The following is a 21,167-nucleotide window of genomic DNA, read 5'->3' as shown; positions in this document are numbered from 1 at the left end:
TCAAAATAGTTTTTATATCGTACTGGCCAATACCAGTAAATTCCAGGTAATAAAAAACAAGAGTGTTTAAATCTGTGGTGAATTAGTCGAGTCTCGCCTTAGTGGAGAAGCATAGCGGAATGCGAAAAAAAAAAAAAAAAAACTTTAGGCGAAAAATTAAACCTAGTTTTCAACGAAAGCCAACCATCGTTTTCCCCTTTTTTATTGAATTCAATAGAAATGTGAGGTAGCCTCTGTTTTCCCATCTGACTTCAAACATACCATTCACTGTATTAGAGGCTGCAATAAACGTACAGCTGAATAAAGCAAGTGACATGGTCTTTTTTCCCTTAAACAATATATTTCCTCTTTTAAATGATTTATAAAACAAAAACAAAACAAAAAAAATCTCTGCAAAAAGTATCTATTGCAAACTTTAAATGAATTTACAATACAGTAAGATATTTAGATTTTAACTCTTCACACTGAACACAGGCAGAGGACAAATACGAGTTCAGCCTCCACTACAGAGCTAGTCTTCAACATCGTATTATTTCACTAATAGACAAGACCAAACGTAAGAACAATTTAAGAAACACTTAAACAAGAATTAAGGTATTAAATGATTCAGTTTGTCTAGACAAGATGCTTTGAGAGTGACACAAACCGTCCATATATTTTTGTTCCTACTTCATTTAGCCAACCAATGGCAAACCACAGTAAAACACAACATGCAATTCTAAATTGATATTTCACCTGTTTAATTGGTTTAATTGTGGGGTAGAAAGAGATGTAACTCACTGAACAGTCACCTCTCAAAAAAAAAAAAAAAAAAAAAATTACAAAATTCTTTTCATAGTATCAAACAAATGTCTGAAACTTCTTAAAAACAAAAGACAACTTCACTCATACATACACTCTCACACAAACACGCACACAGAACTGAAGGTAACACAAAAATTGGCATATTATTGATTGTGTTACTCAGCAATTGGTACAAAGTCCTTGAACAGCAACTAGTGAGAGTTCAACAAGATCCGGGACCAAATTAACCTGCAATACACACAGAACCAGCACAGCTGAAATGAAAGAGCTTCCATTATTGGTAAGAGAATGTTTTGATACACAATGATCGAACAAATCAGAAATATTACAGTAGTTTTGATTGAATCTGGCCTCCAGTCCGGATGCGGAGCTGAAACACAATGTAACGGGAGGAATCGTGACTTCGGTGCAAAAGCTCCCTCCAATGCGAAATCAGCTCTCTCGTCTCAATCATCATTCTTCAAAATCAAGCAAAGGGGATCTGCATCTTTACTCAGAAGTTCAATATTTATGACACCAGATTGTGAACTGTGATCAAGACTATTGTAAAAACAGGAACCAATATATATTTTTAAATCCCTGCCTCCCCAAAAAAAAAAAAAAGGAAAAAAACAGGAAAAAAAAAAAACAGTTAAAAATAAGTCAGTGAAATGGTTTGAGCACAAGAACACTAGAGGGACATATAAAATTAATTTTATTATCCTTCTTCAGGTGGACATTCACGTGTGTTTCTAAACAATAACGGCGAGTGAAATTTCACACCCGTTTGCTTTTCTAACTCACACAGATAGGTGCAAAAACATGAGTTTCTTTGAGTTCAAGAACCCCTAAACAACAACTGAGGAGAAGAACAACAAAATAAAATGGTAACTTAACATTAGTTCTGTGTTATTTGCAACATAAAAATAACCACAAATGAAATCAATGTCCCCCCACACCGATTCACAATTCCAAGCAGGCCCACGGAGAGAGAGGGGGGGGAAGAGAGAGAGAGATGGATAGAGAGATGTGAGAAAGAGGGGGGGGGGGGTTGGGCAGTTGGTGTTCAGGGCTGGGCTCCAGCGGCAGTGGGCACTTGTGTGGCCATTGTGTTTGGGGCAGGGATGACGGGTGAGCCAGCGCTGATGTTGGCGATGTTGGGCTGTGTGCTCGGAGTCATAGAGGTGATACCTGCAGTGTGGAAGTCACCAACAAGTTTAGCCTAGTGTTTTAATTTTCCCGCACACATTTGAAGCCTGAATATGTCTATTAGTAACATTCTGGTCAAATGCTTATTGAAGAATTTCACCCAAAAATGACCAGTCATTTATTCACCCTCATGTCATTCCAAATCTGTTTGACTGTCTTCTGTGGAACACAAAATAATACATTTTGAAATATATATATTTTTGTCCATACAATGAAAGTCAGTGGGATCCAATGTTGTTTTGGACACCACTGACTTCCATTGTATGAAAAAAGTCCAAAATATTCTTCAAAACTATCAGGTTTCAAAAAATCTTCAAGGCTTCAAAATATCTTTTGTCATACAGGTTTGAAATGACAAGGGAGATGACGATATAAATCAATAAATAAATAAATTTGATAAATGACAATTTAATTTCCATTCATTTTTGGGTGAACCATCCCAAACAGAGATGAGGCACTAAGGAGAAAGATAAACGATTTACCTGCCATCAAGCTAGAAGAGCTGACTGGTGTGGAACTAGCAGCCATTCCTGCAGCTGGTGCTCCTCTGCCCTGGTCTTTAACTATGGGGTCTACAGACAAAGCAGCATACAAAATTTGTCATCTTGAGATAATAATTACTTGAAGTGTCCATCATCATGTACATTAAATCCATCTGAAGCCATTTAAACAGTTCCATGGGAATCTGGTGTAAACATGCTCTGGCAATGTCACTCAAACCAAAAACTATCTGTAACAAAATTGTACTAATCCAGGGCTCAACAATAAGGATGGTCTGGAGTTAGACCATTTGTTTTGTCGCTTGCCCTACTGTCTTTTGTAGTTATAAAATCTTTTATTTTAGTTGATCATTTACATGGTTTTTTTTTTTTTTTTTTTTTTTTTTTTTTACTTTTTGTTACTTTTTTTGGCATTGGACAGGATAATTCACAAGAAAATTAAAGGGCAAAAGGAAACATGAAAATACAAAGTAACAAATATAACTGTCAAATTTAAATGACACTATAAAATTTATCCCAAGACAAACACATAAACAATTTATAATTGTGTTGCAATGTAGCTTTATCAAAAAATTATGCATAAAAATGTCCATATATATGTCCAAGGCAAGTAAAATGTGAAGAGCCTGTATTAAACTCAGATGATTAATATCCTTATTGTTGAGCTCTGCAACCAGTTTCAAGCCCCAAATGAAATCACCATGAGGCAACATTCATCAATAAACAGAAAAAGCCACCATTTATTCCTGTTCAAATAACTTTGAAAATTGCAGGATCTATTTACTATATACTCAATGTAATGGGAGCATTTGGATGTTTGTAATAAATCGATTTATTCAACTATGTAAAAGAAAAAAGTAAAAAAAAAAAAAAAAAAAAAACGGCATCAAACAGACTAGAAAGCATTTACAGGTTTTCAGGGAGTCAATTTTAGGAGTGCTAAACTCTGGGAACTCACAGAAGTAAGGGTGGTCCATGGCCTCGCGGGCCGTCAGTCGGGCCTGGTGGTCATAACGTAGCAGCTTGTCCAGAAAATCCAAAGCTTCGGTACTGACCAGATGCTGATTCTCACTGTGCACAAACCGTTCCCATCTCTTCCGGGAGTGTCTGGGTGAGAGATGTTAAAAGTGGTGTAAACATGACTCTACACACACAAACTATCGAGGTACTTTAAAAAACAGAATACTGTCTACAAAATCTGTCTATCTTGATCAAGAGTGTATTAAATTCATACCTGCCCAAAATGTCATTGAAGCGTGGGTCCAGCTCAATGTTATATTTGTCAATGTAATCATACAGGTCCTCTGTACCCAGAACCTTTGCAATCCGAACCAACTAGATAGATAGATAGAAAAAAAAGATCACATTAATAAAATGAACACAACAAACATGAACCAGCTAGTGTTGTCACAATACTGGAATTGCCAACTTTGATACGATACCTTGAAAAATAATCAATATTCGATACTATTTTCAATACAACGGGAAAATTGCCATACCGTCATATTACAGATAATTTATTCTCTCATAACTTTTTGATAATTTGGGTAATTTTGTTGTAATAGCTTACACATAGCACAAGGAGGCTTTATTTAAATGACTGAACTACATTTACAAAAAAAGATAAATAATAAAATAAGAACATAAATAAAATAGAATAAATAGACAAATGGAATAAACATGCTTTAAGTTTTTCAGGTGGGTCTAACAGTAATCAGGTAAGAATACTAATTAAATTAAAGTAATCAAATGTAAAATAACACTGGATAGTTTTCATTGTAAAAATTAAATAGAGATAGATGCTTATAGCCTAATTAAAGTTACAAAAGTTTTTCAGTCAAGAGCATGAGTGATTTTCTCGTCTTTTGTTCTTTGATCAACATGACAGCAACAGGCTTACTAGTTTGCTGTCCTTTTAATAACTCGCAGGGTGGATCCAATATACTGTAATTACGATCCAAAATGGACTACATTTACCTGAATACTTGGCAAGACGGGCATTGTGACATAATTTTGTATGTATTTGACTGTTTAATCACAATAGGCCAAGAAAAAAAGTCAATTTGGTTCTTCCGAGCTGTTTGAGTGGCTTTATGAGAGCACCACTAGTTAGATCAGTGGTGTACACGCTTAAATGTTGCGAGCGCGAAAGACTAAAATTAAGCGCAATACAAGCACTATTCAACCAGAGCGAATGAGACGAGTGACTGTGTGTGTCCACTGGCGCAAAGCGAGCAGAGCAGAGCGAGCATTTAGTTCATTCCTATGGAAGTTGAGCTTCAAGCTCACACACCGGAGTTCGCTGTCAAAAAGAGAAAGCGAGAACACGCTTGTGTCGATACTGCAGAAAAAGTGTATTGGAACTGTTTCAGATATTTCAGTATCGATACATAACGAAATATCAATATTTTTGACAACACTAGAACCAGCATAATAAAAATTTGTTCCGTTTGTTCAAGTTTGTTATTACTGAGGCTAAAATCAATTAAATTGTGGACCTGGTCATAGTTGTCATGTCCATGGAAAAACGGTTCCTTCCTGAAGATCATACTGGCCAGCATGCATCCAAGACTCCACATATCCAGACTGTAGTCATACATCTGAAGAAAGATCAAAACATTTATTTGACTAACTTAAACACATCAACTGGAATTGTCATTAAATGTGAAAACAGGCATGTCAATGATTAATCACTAAACAATTAATCAGCATTACTCATTCAATTGTGCCTTAATTTGAACACAAATGTGTTCAATAATCATGCAAGCAGAAGGCAAAAATGGTACATAATCATCCGATACAAGTGCACGCACAGGAGCCTGCAAGCTGCATGCATTTCATGTCCACTACACAAACTTAGCTTGCTTAACAATAGCAAGGCAGGCTCAACATCATGAGCCTGGAGCATTTCATTGCGAGTATAGATTAAAAATTACAATCTGTGCGGCAACAATATCTGTTAATGGACACCGTGGCATGCAAAACGCAGAGAAACCATGCCGCAACATTCGTTTAGCACACTTGCATTCTATGTTGCTCCAAAACCAAGATACGTAATAGTTTGTGTCATTTTGTGTACCGATTAATTGATTGTTAATAACCTTGAAAATTCACATCCCATCTTAAAGAGACTAACCTGATAGTCCACAAGTAGTTCAGGGCCTTTAAAATATCGGGAAGCCACGCGTACATTGTACTCCTGGTTTGGGTGGTAAAACTCAGCCAATCCCCAATCAATCAGACGAAGCTTTAAAAGGGAAAATTCATATTCAATCAAACAATGAAAAAACTGGACTCAATCTATATACATTAAAATTGTCATCAATTACTCACCCTCATGTTGTTCCAAACCTATAAGAATTTTGTTCATCTTCGAAACACAAATGAAGATATCAAATGATATCTGAGAGATTTCGGTCCCTCCATTGACAGTCCACGCAACTACCACTTTGTTGTTTCAAAAAGTTCATAAAGAGATTGTAAGACTAATCCATATGAATAGAGTGGTTTAGTCAAAAAAAACTTTCTGAAAAGACTTTTTTGATGAACAGATTGTATTTAGGCTTTTGCTAACAAACATTTATCAGCAAATGATCAGTGAATGTTTATATGTGAATAAAAAGCTGAAATCAAACATGTCTCTTCAGAATATTTGGACTAAACCGCTCAATTCATATTAAGGACGTTCATTTCAGGGTTTTTATTCCTAACTGACAACCGAAGCCCGGTAAACGATCATTAACTGCTAACCAGCAAGATTATATTAAATTAGAATTTAATTAAATTAACTAACAATGGATGTGTCTGTGACCCATTAAAAATAACTAACAAAAAAAGTTTAGTTTTACATTGCACAAATAACAGAATAAACAACAGAAGAACATGAGGATTCATCGTCACATCACGCACCTGCAGCGCTTCTGTGAACGAAGAAAAACAGAATAATATATATAAAAAAAGAATACATGAAATATTTCACTTAAATTAACATTAAAAAAATGAAAAAAAAAAATTTTAAAAAAATAAATAAACTGTGCAACAAGTAGTATATGCTAAGTTTCGGTTCATTTTTGTGACATGCTCCACAAATGAAAGGAAACGAGACAGCAGAAAGTGCATCCTGTTTGTTTTCTGTATTTTACAAAATCAACGTTTTGTTTTATTGTGTGTACATAAATAAAAGTAAACCCTTTACAGTTCCAAATGACGCCTTATTTTTATCAGTATGACCAAAAATGATGCAGTATTTTTTTTTTTTTTTACGTCAATATTGGAACGTGAGTGAAGTACAAAGCCTAGTTAACATAAATAAAGGTTTAGACCTCCAAATACATCGCGAATATGGAAACATTTGTGCTGAATGAAAGAGGTAGGTTATGTGAGGCCAAAGTTGGTTTCTGTTTTGCTTTAAATTAATTTGTTTTGGATTGATGTATACATTTTCATTCTTGTTCTGTTCTGAATACCGTTAAATTTAAAGGATGTGTTGTGGGGTGAGGGGAACTAAAATAGCCCATAGCTATGTTTATAGCATTTATGTTTGTAAACATTTCTCCTTATTTAGACATAACGGTATGTTACTTTAACGTAATAATAAAATGCAACTTGTAGGCAATTTGTGTCTTTATTTTCTTTCAAAAACTCAATGTTATGTGTAGTGTATTGTTAACCATGCAGCAACCACTTTCAAAATATCTTGGAAATTATTAAAATTTTACTTTTTAAATAATAACTGTTTAACCGATAGTATTCATCAGTCAAAATTCTTACTGTTGGTTAACCAGTTAATTATGAGCATCCCTAATTTGTATGTATTAGTTTTACAGTCTCTTTAATGAACTATGAAGCATCAAAGTGGTAGTTGCTTAGACTGTCAATAGAGGGACACAAATTTTTCAGATTTCATTTAAAAGATCTTCATTTGTGTTCTGAAGGTGAACAAAAGTCATATAGGTTTGGAACAACATTAGGGTTAGTAAATGATAAATTCTCATTTTTGGGTGAACTAATCCTTTAACATTTAAAAGTTTGGCATCGTTAAGTTTTTTTTTTTTTTTCTAAGAAATTAGTACTTTTTCAGCAAGGACACATTAAATTGATAAAAAGTGACAGTAAAGACTTTTACATTGTTACTAAAGACATTCCAAAATGTATATTCTGATCTTTTGAACTTTCTATTCATTAAAGTATTGTGAAAGCACCACAGTGTCCACAAAACATTTAGAAGCACAAATGTTTTCAACACTGATATTAAAAAGAAATGTTTCTTGAGCAGCAAATCAGCATATTAGAATGATTACTGAAGGATCATGTAACTGAAGACTGGAGTAATGGCAGCTTTGCCATCACATAATTAAGTTACATTTTAAAATATATTAAAATAGAAAACAGTTCTTTTGAATTGTAATATTTCAAAATATTTACTATATCTAACCAAATAAATGCAGCCTTGATAAGGGACTTTCAAACACACAAAAATAAGCTTACTGACACCAAACTTTTGAATGGTGGTGTACATTTATATAAATAATATAAATAAACAAGTAATGCTCATAATGTTGGGTATATTCTTAATTTAGGTGATACCTTTCTGTGCTCATGGTCAATCATGACATTGTGTGGCTTCACGTCTCTGTGCATTATTCCCATACTGTGGCAGTAGTCAAGAGCCTGGGTATAAAAGAGAGAAAACAAGCATCCATCAGTTCAGAGTGAAAAGCAGTTGAGCTCTGTGTAAAGTTTTTACAGCAACAGAGCTCTCACTAATACTATGAGCATAACTCAAACTGTTTTGACCATACAAATAAGCTAGAGAAGCGATATTGCTGGTAATGTTCCATGATATTGTTCTTGCAACCCACTTTTGAAATGGGATTCAAGGTCAATATGTGTCTTTGTACAGGAGGTTCAGTGTGATCATCTCACCTTAAGAATTTCATACATGTAGAAGCGAATGTCATAGTCTGATAATGTTTGATACAGTTGCTGTGAAGAAAGAGCAACAGTTTTAATATAACTTCAAATTAAATGCAAATAAATTCTCTAAGGAGGGCCAACAAACAAAAACATCTTACCTTGAAGTCTGTGTTGTTGACATGCTCAAAAACCAAAGCTGGTGTGCGGGACTGTGGATGGAAAAAGCAGAATTTGTTTTACACCCAAAAGGTACACAGACAAACTTGCATATTTACATTGAAAATGTATCAACTTTCCAAGAAAATACCTGCAAGGATCACAATAAAAAAAGTCTTAAAGTTAGGAAAACGATGACAGGTAAACTCCCAAATATTTCAATAAACTCACCACAGGATCCTTTACGATGTCTAAAAGCGTTATGATGTTCGGGCCTCCTCTCAAGTTTTCCAGAATTTTTATTTCTCGTTTAATTTTCTTCTTTTTCACTGGCTAAACATATAAGAAACATCAAATAAAATAAAGCTTTAAACAAACTGACTTATCTCCTGTCAAATCTTCTCCACAGTGTGAATGCAAACATCAGATGATACCTTGAGTATTTTGACGACTACTTTCTCATTGTTAGTGATGTTTATGGCTTCAAACACTTCACTGTATTTTCCCCGGCCAAGCTTTCGCACTAACTGATAGTCATCCTGGTTACTGCAGAATACAAACAAGGGTACATAAAATGTGAGTTTAAAGCACTGAAAGTATCAAACATACCATGCATGCCACAAAATAAGTAATAAAGCAGAACATTTGATCAAAGTCTCTGAAAATGCCAAATTTCGCTTTTTATAGTGCATGTAATTTTCAAGTACTAAAAAAATTCAAGAGAACACACCCCCAGTCCACCACATGGGATTCATAGTCCCAGTACTCTCTGGGTCGCTGTGTGTTTACATCAGGGTAAACTCGAGAGCGACTTGGGACAGGGCCAGACATATTCTACACACAGTATTCCCTGAAACACCTGGAAAGACAACAGAATATAACAGTTTACAGGAGGATCAGGAAGATGTTTATCAAATCAAACAGCTTTGAATAGCATAGTAAATAAAAGCTCTGAATTGCCCGACATAGACAAGGGGTTTCCAAAGGGATCCGGCACCGCAAGACAAAAGTTTAAAAAGCAGTACATTAGTATTTAAAATAAATGAACAGGTGAATAAATAAACTGATAAAATTGACATTAATATTACTTTTTTTATTTTATTTTTTATTTCCCACAGTACAAATTGGGTCTTTATACAAGAAACCAAACAGACGCCTTTTAAATTTTAGGATGGGGCCCATCACATGAGGATGATTATATCTGGAGGTTCATCAACCCCTGATCTATGTTAATTTCATGAAGTTTTTTTATAAAGCATACTTATATATGTTGGTTATTACCTTGGAGGGTTCCTCCAAGCAGCAAATGACAGGTGAAGCTGATGAAGGCAGATGTGATGACTTTATGGTGGAGCATAGGCTACAAAATACATTAAATGAGCCTGTTAAGACCACTTTAATTTGAAATTCATTACATTCAAGCACTGCCACACAAACAACCCACCTGATTGTAATTCGAATGAAAGAGGACATCCAGGAGATTATTCAGGAGACACAGCAATCCTAAAAGTCATTCCTCATGGCCCTCCAGATGCTGGAAAACACAAGGATGTTGTAAACTTTACAGACATCGCTCTGCAACATCAGCCTGGGTATAAAAGTACTGATTTACGAAACAACGTCCATTAATAAGAAACCAGGTTACTGTACTGCCATATAGTCATTAGACTAACAAATCGCTGTTTGTTATCTTCCTGAGTGAATTACTAATTATTAGAACTATATGAATTAGCTTAATTAAAGTATGGATGGGAAACACATGGTACACATAAAAGCCTTACTAGATATTATATTTATGCACTTTACCTTCTATTTTAAAGAGGAATGCTAATTTTTCCTAAAATCAATATCTTGTTTTGAGGAGCCACAGGCCTGATGACACAGCCAAAGAAACCAGTCGAGCTCACTGGACAGCTTTTCTGCATTCCCAACTTTATTTACATATAATCCACATAAGTAAATAATTACAATCAGGTCACATAATCAATACAATTACAGGATTTCTTAGAATCGTATTATCAGCTTCCCAAAGCAGCTGTTAGTTAGCCAGCTAACCGCTAACTAGCATAGCGTTTGCCACGCCTAAGTCATTTCTAAATCATTTAACTACACATTTAACTCATTCACAATTCAAACTGTTAATTTCAACTTAAAACAAATTATAAAAGCATAAGTCAACCAATACATGAACCCAGGGACAAATATCACAATGTTCTATCGCACAAATGCTGCTAGCTGAACGTGGCGCAACACGCCACATCAAAGCTAACGCCATTCTTACAATAGATTAAACAAGCGCATTCAAGAAAATACATACCATTTCATATTCGTAAGAATGATAAAACATACACGAAGCTGATATTTGTGTTTAATTGGGCCTGGAATTAAACCAGTCAGTTTATGTCGGTTTTAATAAAGAATACGGCGGGTTTTAGTACTTAGCGAGTAGCACTGGCACGCGCTAACTATGCCGCCTTCAAATAACAAGAGATATATTCACACAAGCATGTATTAGTAGTGTAGTGCCTTACGCGCGAATCCTTATTTGAAGTAAATGTGAAAAATGTCAGTTAACGTAGGAATACAAATATCAGTAGGTCGTAAAAGCACACTGCATTACCTCTCGGCGTCTCCTGATAGACAATATGGCGGATTCTGCACTGGAGAAAGGCTGCGTCCCAATACCTAGAAAGCTGCTCGAGAAGAACGTGTTGAAAGCGCATGTGATGTCTCAAGATGCTGTCTACATAGGCAGCTCACTAGGTTTTGAGTCACGGCTAAAAAATAAAACGCGCAGACAGACCGGTTTCATTCAGTACATTCTGTATATGTGTGTAAACGTGTAACTGTGCACATATAACGTCTATTAATGCAATTCAAATCTTTCTTTCTTTCTTTCTTTCTTTCTTTCTTTCTTTCTTTCTTTCTTTCTTTCTTTCTTTCTTTCTTTCTTTCTTTCTTTCTTTCTTTCTTTCTTTCTTTCCTTCTTTCTTTCTTTCTTTCTTTCTTTCTCTATGTTGGTATATTTAGCTACAGAAAGTATTTCTGCATTTATTCCCAGTTTACTATTTCAAAGTGCACATCTGTCGAAGTTTTCTAAATTTAGCAGTTTGTTTAGGTGTGTATGGCATTATAAGCTATTAAAATGCATACATTTTCTACAATTTGAATATTCTTCATATTTGTTTAAACAACCTTAATTTTGAGCAACCTCAGTCAAATGTGTTAGGTAGGTCTATACTGCTGTTTATAAGTGTTTCAATTAATTTCGATTCAGTCTGTCTGTTCATTTGTATTATTGCACAATAAATATATCAAGCTTTATGATTTCATGAACAACCGACCAGTTGCTAAGTAGACAAATAGCTAAAAAGTTAGCATTTAATCTTCCTAGAGATAAGTTTTATCAGACAAAAAAGGAGTGCTGTCCTTTGTCAGTTTTTATCTGGGAAATCTGTTGCCATTAACAGCAAGTAAGATGGAACCAAATAAAGGCATGTTCTTAAGGAGAATCAGTGTAGAATTACCTCAGATATAATTCAAATCCAGATGTTAGGATTACAATATACACCCATTAAATATACCTCATAATAAGTCTTTGCTCATTAATCGTTCTCTGATAGATCTTGCGATTATATGCAATCATAAAGACACTGTTTCATAAGATATAATACATTAACTAACAACTCAACAACAGGTACATAATTGTGAGAAATACCAGAATAACACCCAATGCGATAACATTAAAGTATTGTATTGAGCAATATGTTATTTATTTTTAATGAATCAATCCAGATTTCACATCTTATCCAATTTCATAAAAAAAGAGCAATATTTACATAAATTCTTAACTTTTCTGTTTTGGTATTAAAACTTATCAATAATACACTCATTTCAACCACTGTAGATATGAACAGGGAACAATAGATCATTAATTATGGATTAATGTTTAATAAAACTTGTAATATCAATAATACATTAATGTCAAATAGGCCACTGTAGAAATGATTAGGAAACCATTGGTTCAATGAACCTTAATGTGGTGTGAGAGTGTAACGTCTTCATACAGATCAGATCATAATTTGATTGCCCATGATTTTTAAAAACTGACACTAGATCATCCATTGTCAAGGGTAATGACTTCAGCTTGGCTGTTTTATTCAAAAGAAAAAAGGGTGTACAAATTGCCTAAAAGAAATGGAGAAAGAAAACATGAAATAAGCCACAAAGTGGACATTCATGGATAAACCTGAGACATGGAGTGTAGTTTGAGTCTCAGTCAGCCCTCACTAAACTGCCTCATCCTTTATGACAAAAAGTGGCAGCGTATTCTTAAAAAAAAAGTTTGCTTTGAATATAGATTTGCTTATATCAGTTTTTTGAGACATTACAGGATGAACTATTGGAATTATTGAGCCAACAACCCTTCAAAACATTCCAGATTTGCAAAGGCAGACATTTTTCCATTCATCAGGTGGTGGAGACATTAACAAAAGTGACAGCCTGTATGAAAGAGAAGCCCTTATATATGTAAGCAACATGGAGCTGCTTTATTCACACCCTTTTTAAAATGGGATCCACTGTGGTATGGACTATTGAGCGTCATAACCAGAAATGCAAACTTTATTAACAACTCATCTCCTGTATTAGTTCAGCTCTTGGCATATTCCTTTAAAACATGACATCCTGCAGTTGTTTCTGTAGACAAACATGAGATTAAGTACAAATAATTGGAAAATATAACCAAAATATAACTTTAATCCATAAAACGTGGCATTTGCTTATCCTTCTCACAGTCATTAAGATGCAATTATCCTCTTTTATTAGAGATTTCTTTGCTATTTGCTTCACTAGCTTTTGCTTTCAAAGGCAGAAAAATGTGACATTATCCCAGATCCACGTCTTATGCATTCCATATCCAAAAAGGGAAGCAGATTAATGATGCATGTGAGATCATTTCAGTACCTGACACAAATTCATTACATTTTTTCCTTTGCTGGTGTCTATATGACCACTAGTTAGGCAGAGATCCTGTTTCCATTTCATTTCCCATTATATGAACAACACAAAGTAGTTTAAGCCTCACTCTGAAAAGTTCATTCTGTAATTCTAAAGTGTCCACAGTACAACTATGTCTGTGAGAAACAGCCATGTGTGAGCACTGAGCGCAAACAACAACAAAATATATAAATAAAACTATTGAAATTCAAAAATGCTGTACATGTATGATGCAAGAGATCTTTCATTTGAAGTATGTAGTGTGAGGACTCCCTCTTGTGGTTGCTGTGTTAAATTAAGACAAATCTACAGATCTACAAATGTGCTCACACATGGATTTCTCTCAGTTCACTGGTGCAATTCTGCAGCACAACTGGGTGTCAGATTAGCTGGATTTTTTTCTGAGTTTCAACGTGTTCTGAAAGCAGCTAAAACATCCAAAAACCTGGAAGTCATGCCATAGTGTGCTATGTTATCCATCTAGATGCCCACAGTTCTATTAGTAAAGAGCCAGTGGAGCAAAACTCGAATCCCAGAGTAGATTCATGATACAATGCAGAATAAAAACAAGGTTAAACCACTCACTCGCATCCCCAAAAATGTGGAGAAACATGCATTCTGAAACTTTAAAATTACAAAAGAGAGACAGAGAGAAAGAACAGGGTAGTCAAGCAGTTTCATACGAACGTGTGAGTATAACAACCGTGATTTTGTTGAAGCAGGTGGCTGGTGGCCATGATCATCTTTGGATTGTGTGCTGCTGGTACAGTGTGATGGCTGGTAGCGTGAGTGTGTGTGCGAAAACGCATTGGCGTGTGTTTGTGTTCACAATACATTTGTGAACACAGTGAGGATGGGGGTTTAGTGTGTAAAGACAAAATTCAAGATGCTCGCCTTTCACAGCCCTGAGCTGGTAAAGACCCTGTGTGCAGGGGTCTGACATAAACACCAAACGGGGGTTGAATTCCCCTTCTCAAAAGTAGCAAGAGTTCAAATGCACTAGATTGGTAATTTATGTCCGGTTTAGTCCATGAGTGACTTGAGCTCCTTCAGTGGCAGGCTGATGAGACCAGATCACATTATGCAGCACTTGCTTTTGTGGTTGTGTGGGTCTTTGAAACGCAGTCTCTGTTTGGGACGGTACTTCTCCAAGTACGTCAGCTGCTTGCTGTTGATGGCGCCCCGGCGCTTCCTGTGAGGAAAAAGCAACAACAAATATCCATCAGTTATATTAATGTGTTTTTAATGATAATTATTATTATTATAATTATCATCATAATCACCATTCTAAGTCATTAAAGGTGCAGTAGGTGATCTGGGAAATGCTAAAGTTAGCCTGCTAACATTGAAAGCATAAGAGCCCACCCTTCTTGCAAACTGCCATCCAAAGCCACGCCTCCTCCAAAACACATGAACGCACACACACACAAAGTTGCTCTCGGCAAAGCGTCACAAGAGACGGCGTTAAACTACCTCATGTCTCAAAGCACATAACATTACAATAACAATGAACGTAAACACCTTAGAGAGCTCATACCTGACTGCTGCAGATTGCTGTTGATACTGTTGACATGGAAACGCATTCCGAGTATGAGGACATGAAGAGCTTCGGTTAGAAATGTCACGAGTTGCCATCTCTTAATTACGGTAGTTATGATGTGAACGCAGCATAAACTTGTTGTTTTGATTCGGTAGGAACTGTAAAAGGTGGCTCCTGATTGTTTGCAGCGCTCCGGGACTGAGGTCTTGCATAAACTCTGCAAAGCATGAAACGCGCTGATGACGTATGACGTCTGCACGAACAAGGTGTGCGAGGATATGCAAAAATATACGTTGACAGGCAGGTAGGACATCGTATTATTTCATTCAGACCCAATATAAAGATCTGATGATGAACATTTTATTGTCCTACGCCTTCCACAAACAGTATATTTATATAAATATATTTAGACCGTTTAACATAGTGATTGCTATCACGATGAGGAAAATTTCAACCAGTATTACCAAAAATGTTTCTGAGAATCACCCATTGCAATCAGAGAATCACCCATTGCACCTTTAAGAGCTACATATTTATATATAATATATACATCTAAAAAATTCCTTTTTTTATATAAATGACTTATTTTAAATGTTTTCTTAATGTTAAACATGCACAAACATCAACTATATATTTATTTATATATAATTTTAATATTAATTATTATTTTAAGTAGTAATCTGTTATTGCTATATTATTTTCTGTAATGCATTAGTGCTGTGGCTGTACATCAGTGGCGTCAGTGCAAATTGTTTGCATTTCTCGATTGCATAATGTGCTATAATTTGTTTGTGCTGTACAATTAGCTGTAATACATTAATGCTGCACAATATCTGTCATGTATCAGTGCTGCATCATTTACTGTGATGTGCTTGTGCTGTATCGCTCACTGTATTGACTGGGTGGTGTTTTATTTTATTTTGCTGGTGTTGGTGATGTTTTGTTAGTTGTAATTTATACTCACTGTCTGATGAACTGAATGGCGTCCTCATATTTCATCCCACTCTCTATAAGTGCCAGAGCCACCAGCACCGGAGCCCTGCAACATATATACACACACACACACACACACACACACACACACACACACACACACACACACACACACACACACACACACACACACACAGACAGTGTTTAATACCAGGAAACATCACCTCCTCAAACAGCTTGCGTGTGTGCGCAGCCCCCAGAAACAATAGGCTTCCAGGAAAAGTATACCATTTAACCCTTCTTCGCAAGGATATCACCGAATGTATGCGAGAACAGGTTTGTAGTTATAGTATGTTACATTTTTGTGAGTGGTAAGATGCATTATTCTACTATTTGCATTACAGTCTGTTCATCACACAAAGCTATTGTATGGCAGAGACTTTTCCGTTCAGGGTCCTGACAGCTTTGACGTCTCCACTTAGTGTGCCCCTTTCCAATGCGTAACAACACAAACTCGGCCTACTAAAGCAAACATTGGCTCGCTGTCAAAAACTGCTGAGGGCTCCCACAGGAGCTGAAACCTACGTCAGAGAGACTGGTGCTTTACTTGTCGGCAGAAACGGTCAGGGGTCAAAGTGGAAGGAGGGCAGGCAGGGTCATTAGCCTACGACTCCTGCAGAACCGCTGCATTTGACCGTCTGGCTCGACAGTTTGAGCTCCGCAACTTAATTAAGGTCTGTGTGTTTTGACAGCTGGCCAGATAAGAGGGCAACACTGACACTACACCAGGATTCTCCACTGAAAAGAGATACAGAGGAGCAATTAAGAGAACTGCTTATCATCTGCTTCCTGTTTCGTCTTCAGACGTCAACCTTTGTGGCTCGAATAATAAACTTGAATTAATATTGTGTGTCCATGTGGATGGTTGGTTTTGGCACACAGTGGTCAGGCAGAGAGAATGGGTTTGACCTGGAGAGGACACAGGCCAAGAATGAGAGGCCTGTCGCTGAGGGGTATTTGGGGTAAAACAAAAACAAAAAAAAAAACAAAAAAAAAAAAACATTGAGAAACCAAATGTAAACAGTAGAACTCAAACACTACACTAACACAAGCCAGCTTAAAGCTCTGCCAGAGATATCACACACAGTCCTTGATTGCATTCTGAGGGGAAAAAAGAGCAACAGATCCTGGGAAAGGCTGTTGATATGTTTGAGAATTTTTTTTAAGAGAGAGAAGCGAGCCACATAAAGCCTGACCCATCAAATTCAGATGAGCATTTGCACGTCTACAAATCTGAACAGTCACAACAGCAGGCTGGGAAATGACTAGGACTATACTGAATCTGTGCCTAGAGAATACCGTCGAAAGTTCAGCAGATTTCCATTTGAACCAATGTTATTTTAGTATAATTTATATACTATAGTATTTATTAATATATTCAATTAGCTTTTATGTTTTCAGTAGGATTTTAATTTTACTTTTAGCAATTTTGTGCTTTTGTCATTTTATTAGTTTTATTATTTCTATTTAGCTTTATTTTTATTTCAGTTTTAGTCATTTTAGTACTTCAATTAAAAATTTTATTCAGTTAGTTGCCAGGGCAACATTTTAAATACTCAAACTTTTTCAAGTTTAAGTTTTTCATGTAATATTTTATTTTATTTCAGATTCAATAATTCAATTAACAAAAATGTTTTTTTATCGTATTCATTCTAGGTAGCAATAAGAACATTAATTTGAACAGCCAAAATTCTAAAATTGTTCATAAAATTCTAGACATCCTTGTACTCAATTTATTTTTTTTATTATAATAAATATAAAACGGGTGTCTTACTAGGCCGATTTTCAGACAATGTCCCATCAGAATAATCATTTACATTTACCTAGTTGATTGTAACAAATAGAAATGGGCAGTTATTTTGGCTGTTAGGTGTGCGTGTTGTTTTGAGTTACCACATAATTCCTCACTTGAATATTAGAGTAAAAAATGTGATTTTTTAATCCGATTCAGTGTGCGCACAGCCCTGGTTTGATAAAGTTATGTTTAATTTTAACATACCACACACGTGGTTATAACCTTGGACTTAGGAGCACATCTGTGATAACAGGATGAAGTGATGTGATGCTGTTCTCCTTCACTCACCGGCCCAGTCCGGCCACACAGTGCACAGCCACGCAGCAGCCTGGATCCTCACAGAACTTATTCTTCAACAGACTAAGCCAGTCATCCACGATCTTGGTAGGAGGAGGTGCACCGTCATCGAACGGCCAATCCTGAGGGAGAGAAACAGAACGATAACTATATGTCTGTATGTCACTAAGTTTCCTATGAAAGGGAAACACCCACATAGAGAGACACAAAATAGCAGATAAGAATGAAACAAATGATTCCAGTCACCACCAGCAGGTGGTGATCTATAATGCTTCAGCATGCAGATTCACAGTAGCCTGCGAATCCCTTTGATGATTCTTGTGTGATTTTCACAAGTTCTGCAATGGCAAACATGGCACGTTCTCTCGTCCTGTCAATTCCACCACTTCAATCAGATCTGTCACTAACAGCTCGATTTAACACCATGTGCAAGGGCTAAATCATCAGAAATGTTATTATGCAAGATTGAAACAGGGAATAATCACTAAGACATCGCATTCAATAAGCTGTTTTATCCAAGTCTTTACACATTTACAAGGATGGCTCATACAATTTATACTTACAAAAGAATATCTCTATGTTCAGCAGAGAAATAAAAGTCATACATGTTTAAAATGACTTGGGGATGAGACAATGATAGGTAAACTAACACTTTAAATTGTCCATTTCTTTATAATTTTACGACTTGATCTGTTGTTGGATAATCACATGCTCTCTATGCTTCAAAGAAACAGTTTTGATAAATGCATCAGCAGATCAGAACAAACACATTCAGTCTAAGCACAATCTGACTCACATGCAGATATTAAAGACTTTTTCTTTCATGGAAGAATGAATCTGAATGATGTATTAAAAACACAAATGTGCTGGGTCAAAATACACTGACAAACAGAGCATGGTGTTCTGCATCGCTGCTTTCTCAGAAAAGGGGACATTTATAGGGAGCAAGTTTTCTATGAGGACTGTCTATGAGAATCTCCTAGTTTAAAAATAACATTTTAATCCACTAAGAGGTTAATAGGCCCCTCCTTGTCTGGTATGTCAACAGTAGGCTATTAATTCCAGGAGTCCATTCCAAGATGGAAGTGCTCTGTACTCTTGCCAGAGCACACCGACTCCAGAACCAGCAGTGTGGGGCCTAATTGTGGAAAATGCCCTGCCATTTTCCTTGAATCGAATACCTTATATTCCTCCAGCAACTTGAGCCTCTGCTTATAAGAGAGCAGGAGAAGTTTGAGGCACCTGTTTGCTGTCAACCAACACTTCAGTTTCATTACTTCCTTTAAAGGAGATCTTGATTTTAAACTTTTTAAACTTCAACTTTGGAGAATTAGACACTGACATAATGCACACAAATGTCAACACATCCACTCACTGATCGGTTCTCTCATCAAAAAGAATCATTGTTGCTTCATGATCTTTAATGAATTACAAAACGTTTTAGTATGATTTATACTTTTTGGTTTGTTTTAAACAGTGTATCTGGACTTTATACCATCTTCTATGAGACAAATTGGATCTAAAATGTGCAAATCCACAGATTAATCTTAAACTGAAATGACACCACACAACGATCATCAAGATCACAGAACTTTTCTGATCAAACAGTGTAAAAACGGGGAGGATGACTGTTTAAATCCATCTGGAGTTGATTGAAATGGAGAGGAAATCCCAATCCCATGTTTTGACCCCCTGCAAAACCATTGCCTAATCTCCTCTTATAAAGAGCAGAAGTGTGTGTGCTTGTGTGTGTGTGTGTGTGCGTGTGTGTGTGCGGGGGTGGTGGGGGGGGCAGAGCAAAAGGAAAGTCAACATAAAGAGAAAACTAAGGAAACATTCTCAGGTTGACTCGGGTTGAGATGTGCAAATACTAAGGCATTCAAGATATCCTTGAACAATCTGACATATGAAATTCTATATCAAGGGTGAGAGTTTAGGGCAGGTCGATAGAAGAAACTTGGTGCGCCAATTAAACATTTCACCTTTAAAGGTATTTTTTTTTTTCTAAATTAAAAACCTTTCTTCTACACCAGCCGAAAATGCAATGACAACTAAACTACCTTTAAAGAAAAAATAAAGTTTCAAAAGTTTGGGGTTGCTATTTCTGGGGGGATTTATTAATGTCTTTTTAAGAAAGGCATTTATTTGATCAAAAATACAGTAAAAATGTATTATTGGGAAATTTTTTCAATTTAAAATAACTGTTTTCTATTTTAGTATATTTTAAAATGAAATGTATGTGCCTTCAGAAATCATTCATATCTCTTTTTATATGGTGGTGCTCAACAAACATTTCTTTTTATCAGTGTTGAAAACAGTTGTGCTGCTTAATATTTTTGTGAAAACTATTTTTTTCAGGATTCTTTGAAGAACATAACATTGAAAAGAACAGCATTTGGAATAGAAATTATTTGTAACATTATAAATGTCTTTAATGTACTTTTGATAAAAATAATGCATCCTTCCTGGATACATTTTTTCTTTTTCTCTTTTCCTTTTTTTTTTTTTCTTCCTCAAAATGTGTAATTATTTGGGTTTTTTTTAATTCAGATGACAGCATAAGTAAGCCATTTCTAAGTTTATTTCCTAGAAAAGTATAAACACTGTGGCTCTAGAGTACTATCAAAACATTGCTCTGTTTGTTTAAGAATCCAGACCAGCACGACAACAGTAACACTGGCTCAACCAATGGCATCAGTTTGGGACGGGACTATCTGTTTTGTTTCAACCAATAGCATGCAGGGGAGTATTCTGCAAAACCCATTTGAAATTAGTCATTATTTTTGATATTTCATTGTGATACAGAAAGTACACACTTCAGCTTTAAGTAACCAAGTACACTGCCCAAGTTGATTCTCTAAAATCTTGAAGAACAGCTTTGAAAGTTATTCACAAACTAAAAAGCAGCACTAAATCCTGATGAACGCAGACATGTTTTTAACAAGCTTCATGCTCTTTTGAAGGAGAGCAGTGGACTGAA

The 21,167-nt window shown here is 35.8% G+C and overlaps 2 protein-coding genes across 4 annotated transcripts in view; both read right to left on the bottom strand.

Annotated features, from left to right (window-relative positions):
* Positions 1-742: 742 nt before the first annotated feature.
* csnk2a1 (casein kinase 2, alpha 1 polypeptide) lies at positions 743-11,530 on the bottom strand. Its single transcript, XM_067406692.1, has 15 exons — positions 11,185-11,530; positions 10,009-10,098; positions 9,846-9,924; positions 9,295-9,423; positions 8,999-9,110; positions 8,796-8,897; positions 8,567-8,617; positions 8,418-8,477; positions 8,079-8,162; positions 5,629-5,739; positions 4,991-5,092; positions 3,727-3,827; positions 3,451-3,599; positions 2,475-2,564; positions 743-1,974 (listed from the first exon to the last, which is right to left on the bottom strand). Exons 4-15 carry the CDS (start codon positions 9,393-9,395, stop codon positions 1,850-1,852), a joined length of 1,188 nt encoding a protein of 395 aa, XP_067262793.1. The 5' UTR covers positions 9,396-9,423; positions 9,846-9,924; positions 10,009-10,098; positions 11,185-11,530; the 3' UTR covers positions 743-1,849.
* A 785-nt stretch (positions 11,531-12,315) lies between these two features.
* Positions 12,316-21,167, bottom strand: part of ptp4a3b (protein tyrosine phosphatase 4A3b) — a 32,740-nt gene continuing 23,888 nt past the window's right edge. For all 3 annotated transcript variants that reach the window (XM_067406766.1, XM_067406758.1, XM_067406749.1), the window contains exons 4-6: positions 18,179-18,309; positions 16,067-16,141; positions 12,316-14,754 (exon numbers count right to left, since the gene is read on the bottom strand). In XM_067406766.1, the coding sequence (XP_067262867.1) occupies positions 14,637-14,754; positions 16,067-16,141; positions 18,179-18,309 (324 nt within the window). In that variant the 3' untranslated portion in view covers positions 12,316-14,636. The remainder of the gene's footprint in view (positions 14,755-16,066; positions 16,142-18,178; positions 18,310-21,167) is intronic.

The sequence above is a fragment of the Chanodichthys erythropterus genome, chromosome 2 (assembly GCF_024489055.1).
Source record: "Chanodichthys erythropterus isolate Z2021 chromosome 2, ASM2448905v1, whole genome shotgun sequence".
NCBI classification, from domain to species: domain Eukaryota; kingdom Metazoa; phylum Chordata; class Actinopteri; order Cypriniformes; family Xenocyprididae; genus Chanodichthys; species Chanodichthys erythropterus.
Note: the sequence above shows the minus strand (reverse complement) of the source record. Positions and strands in the feature narration are given on the sequence as shown.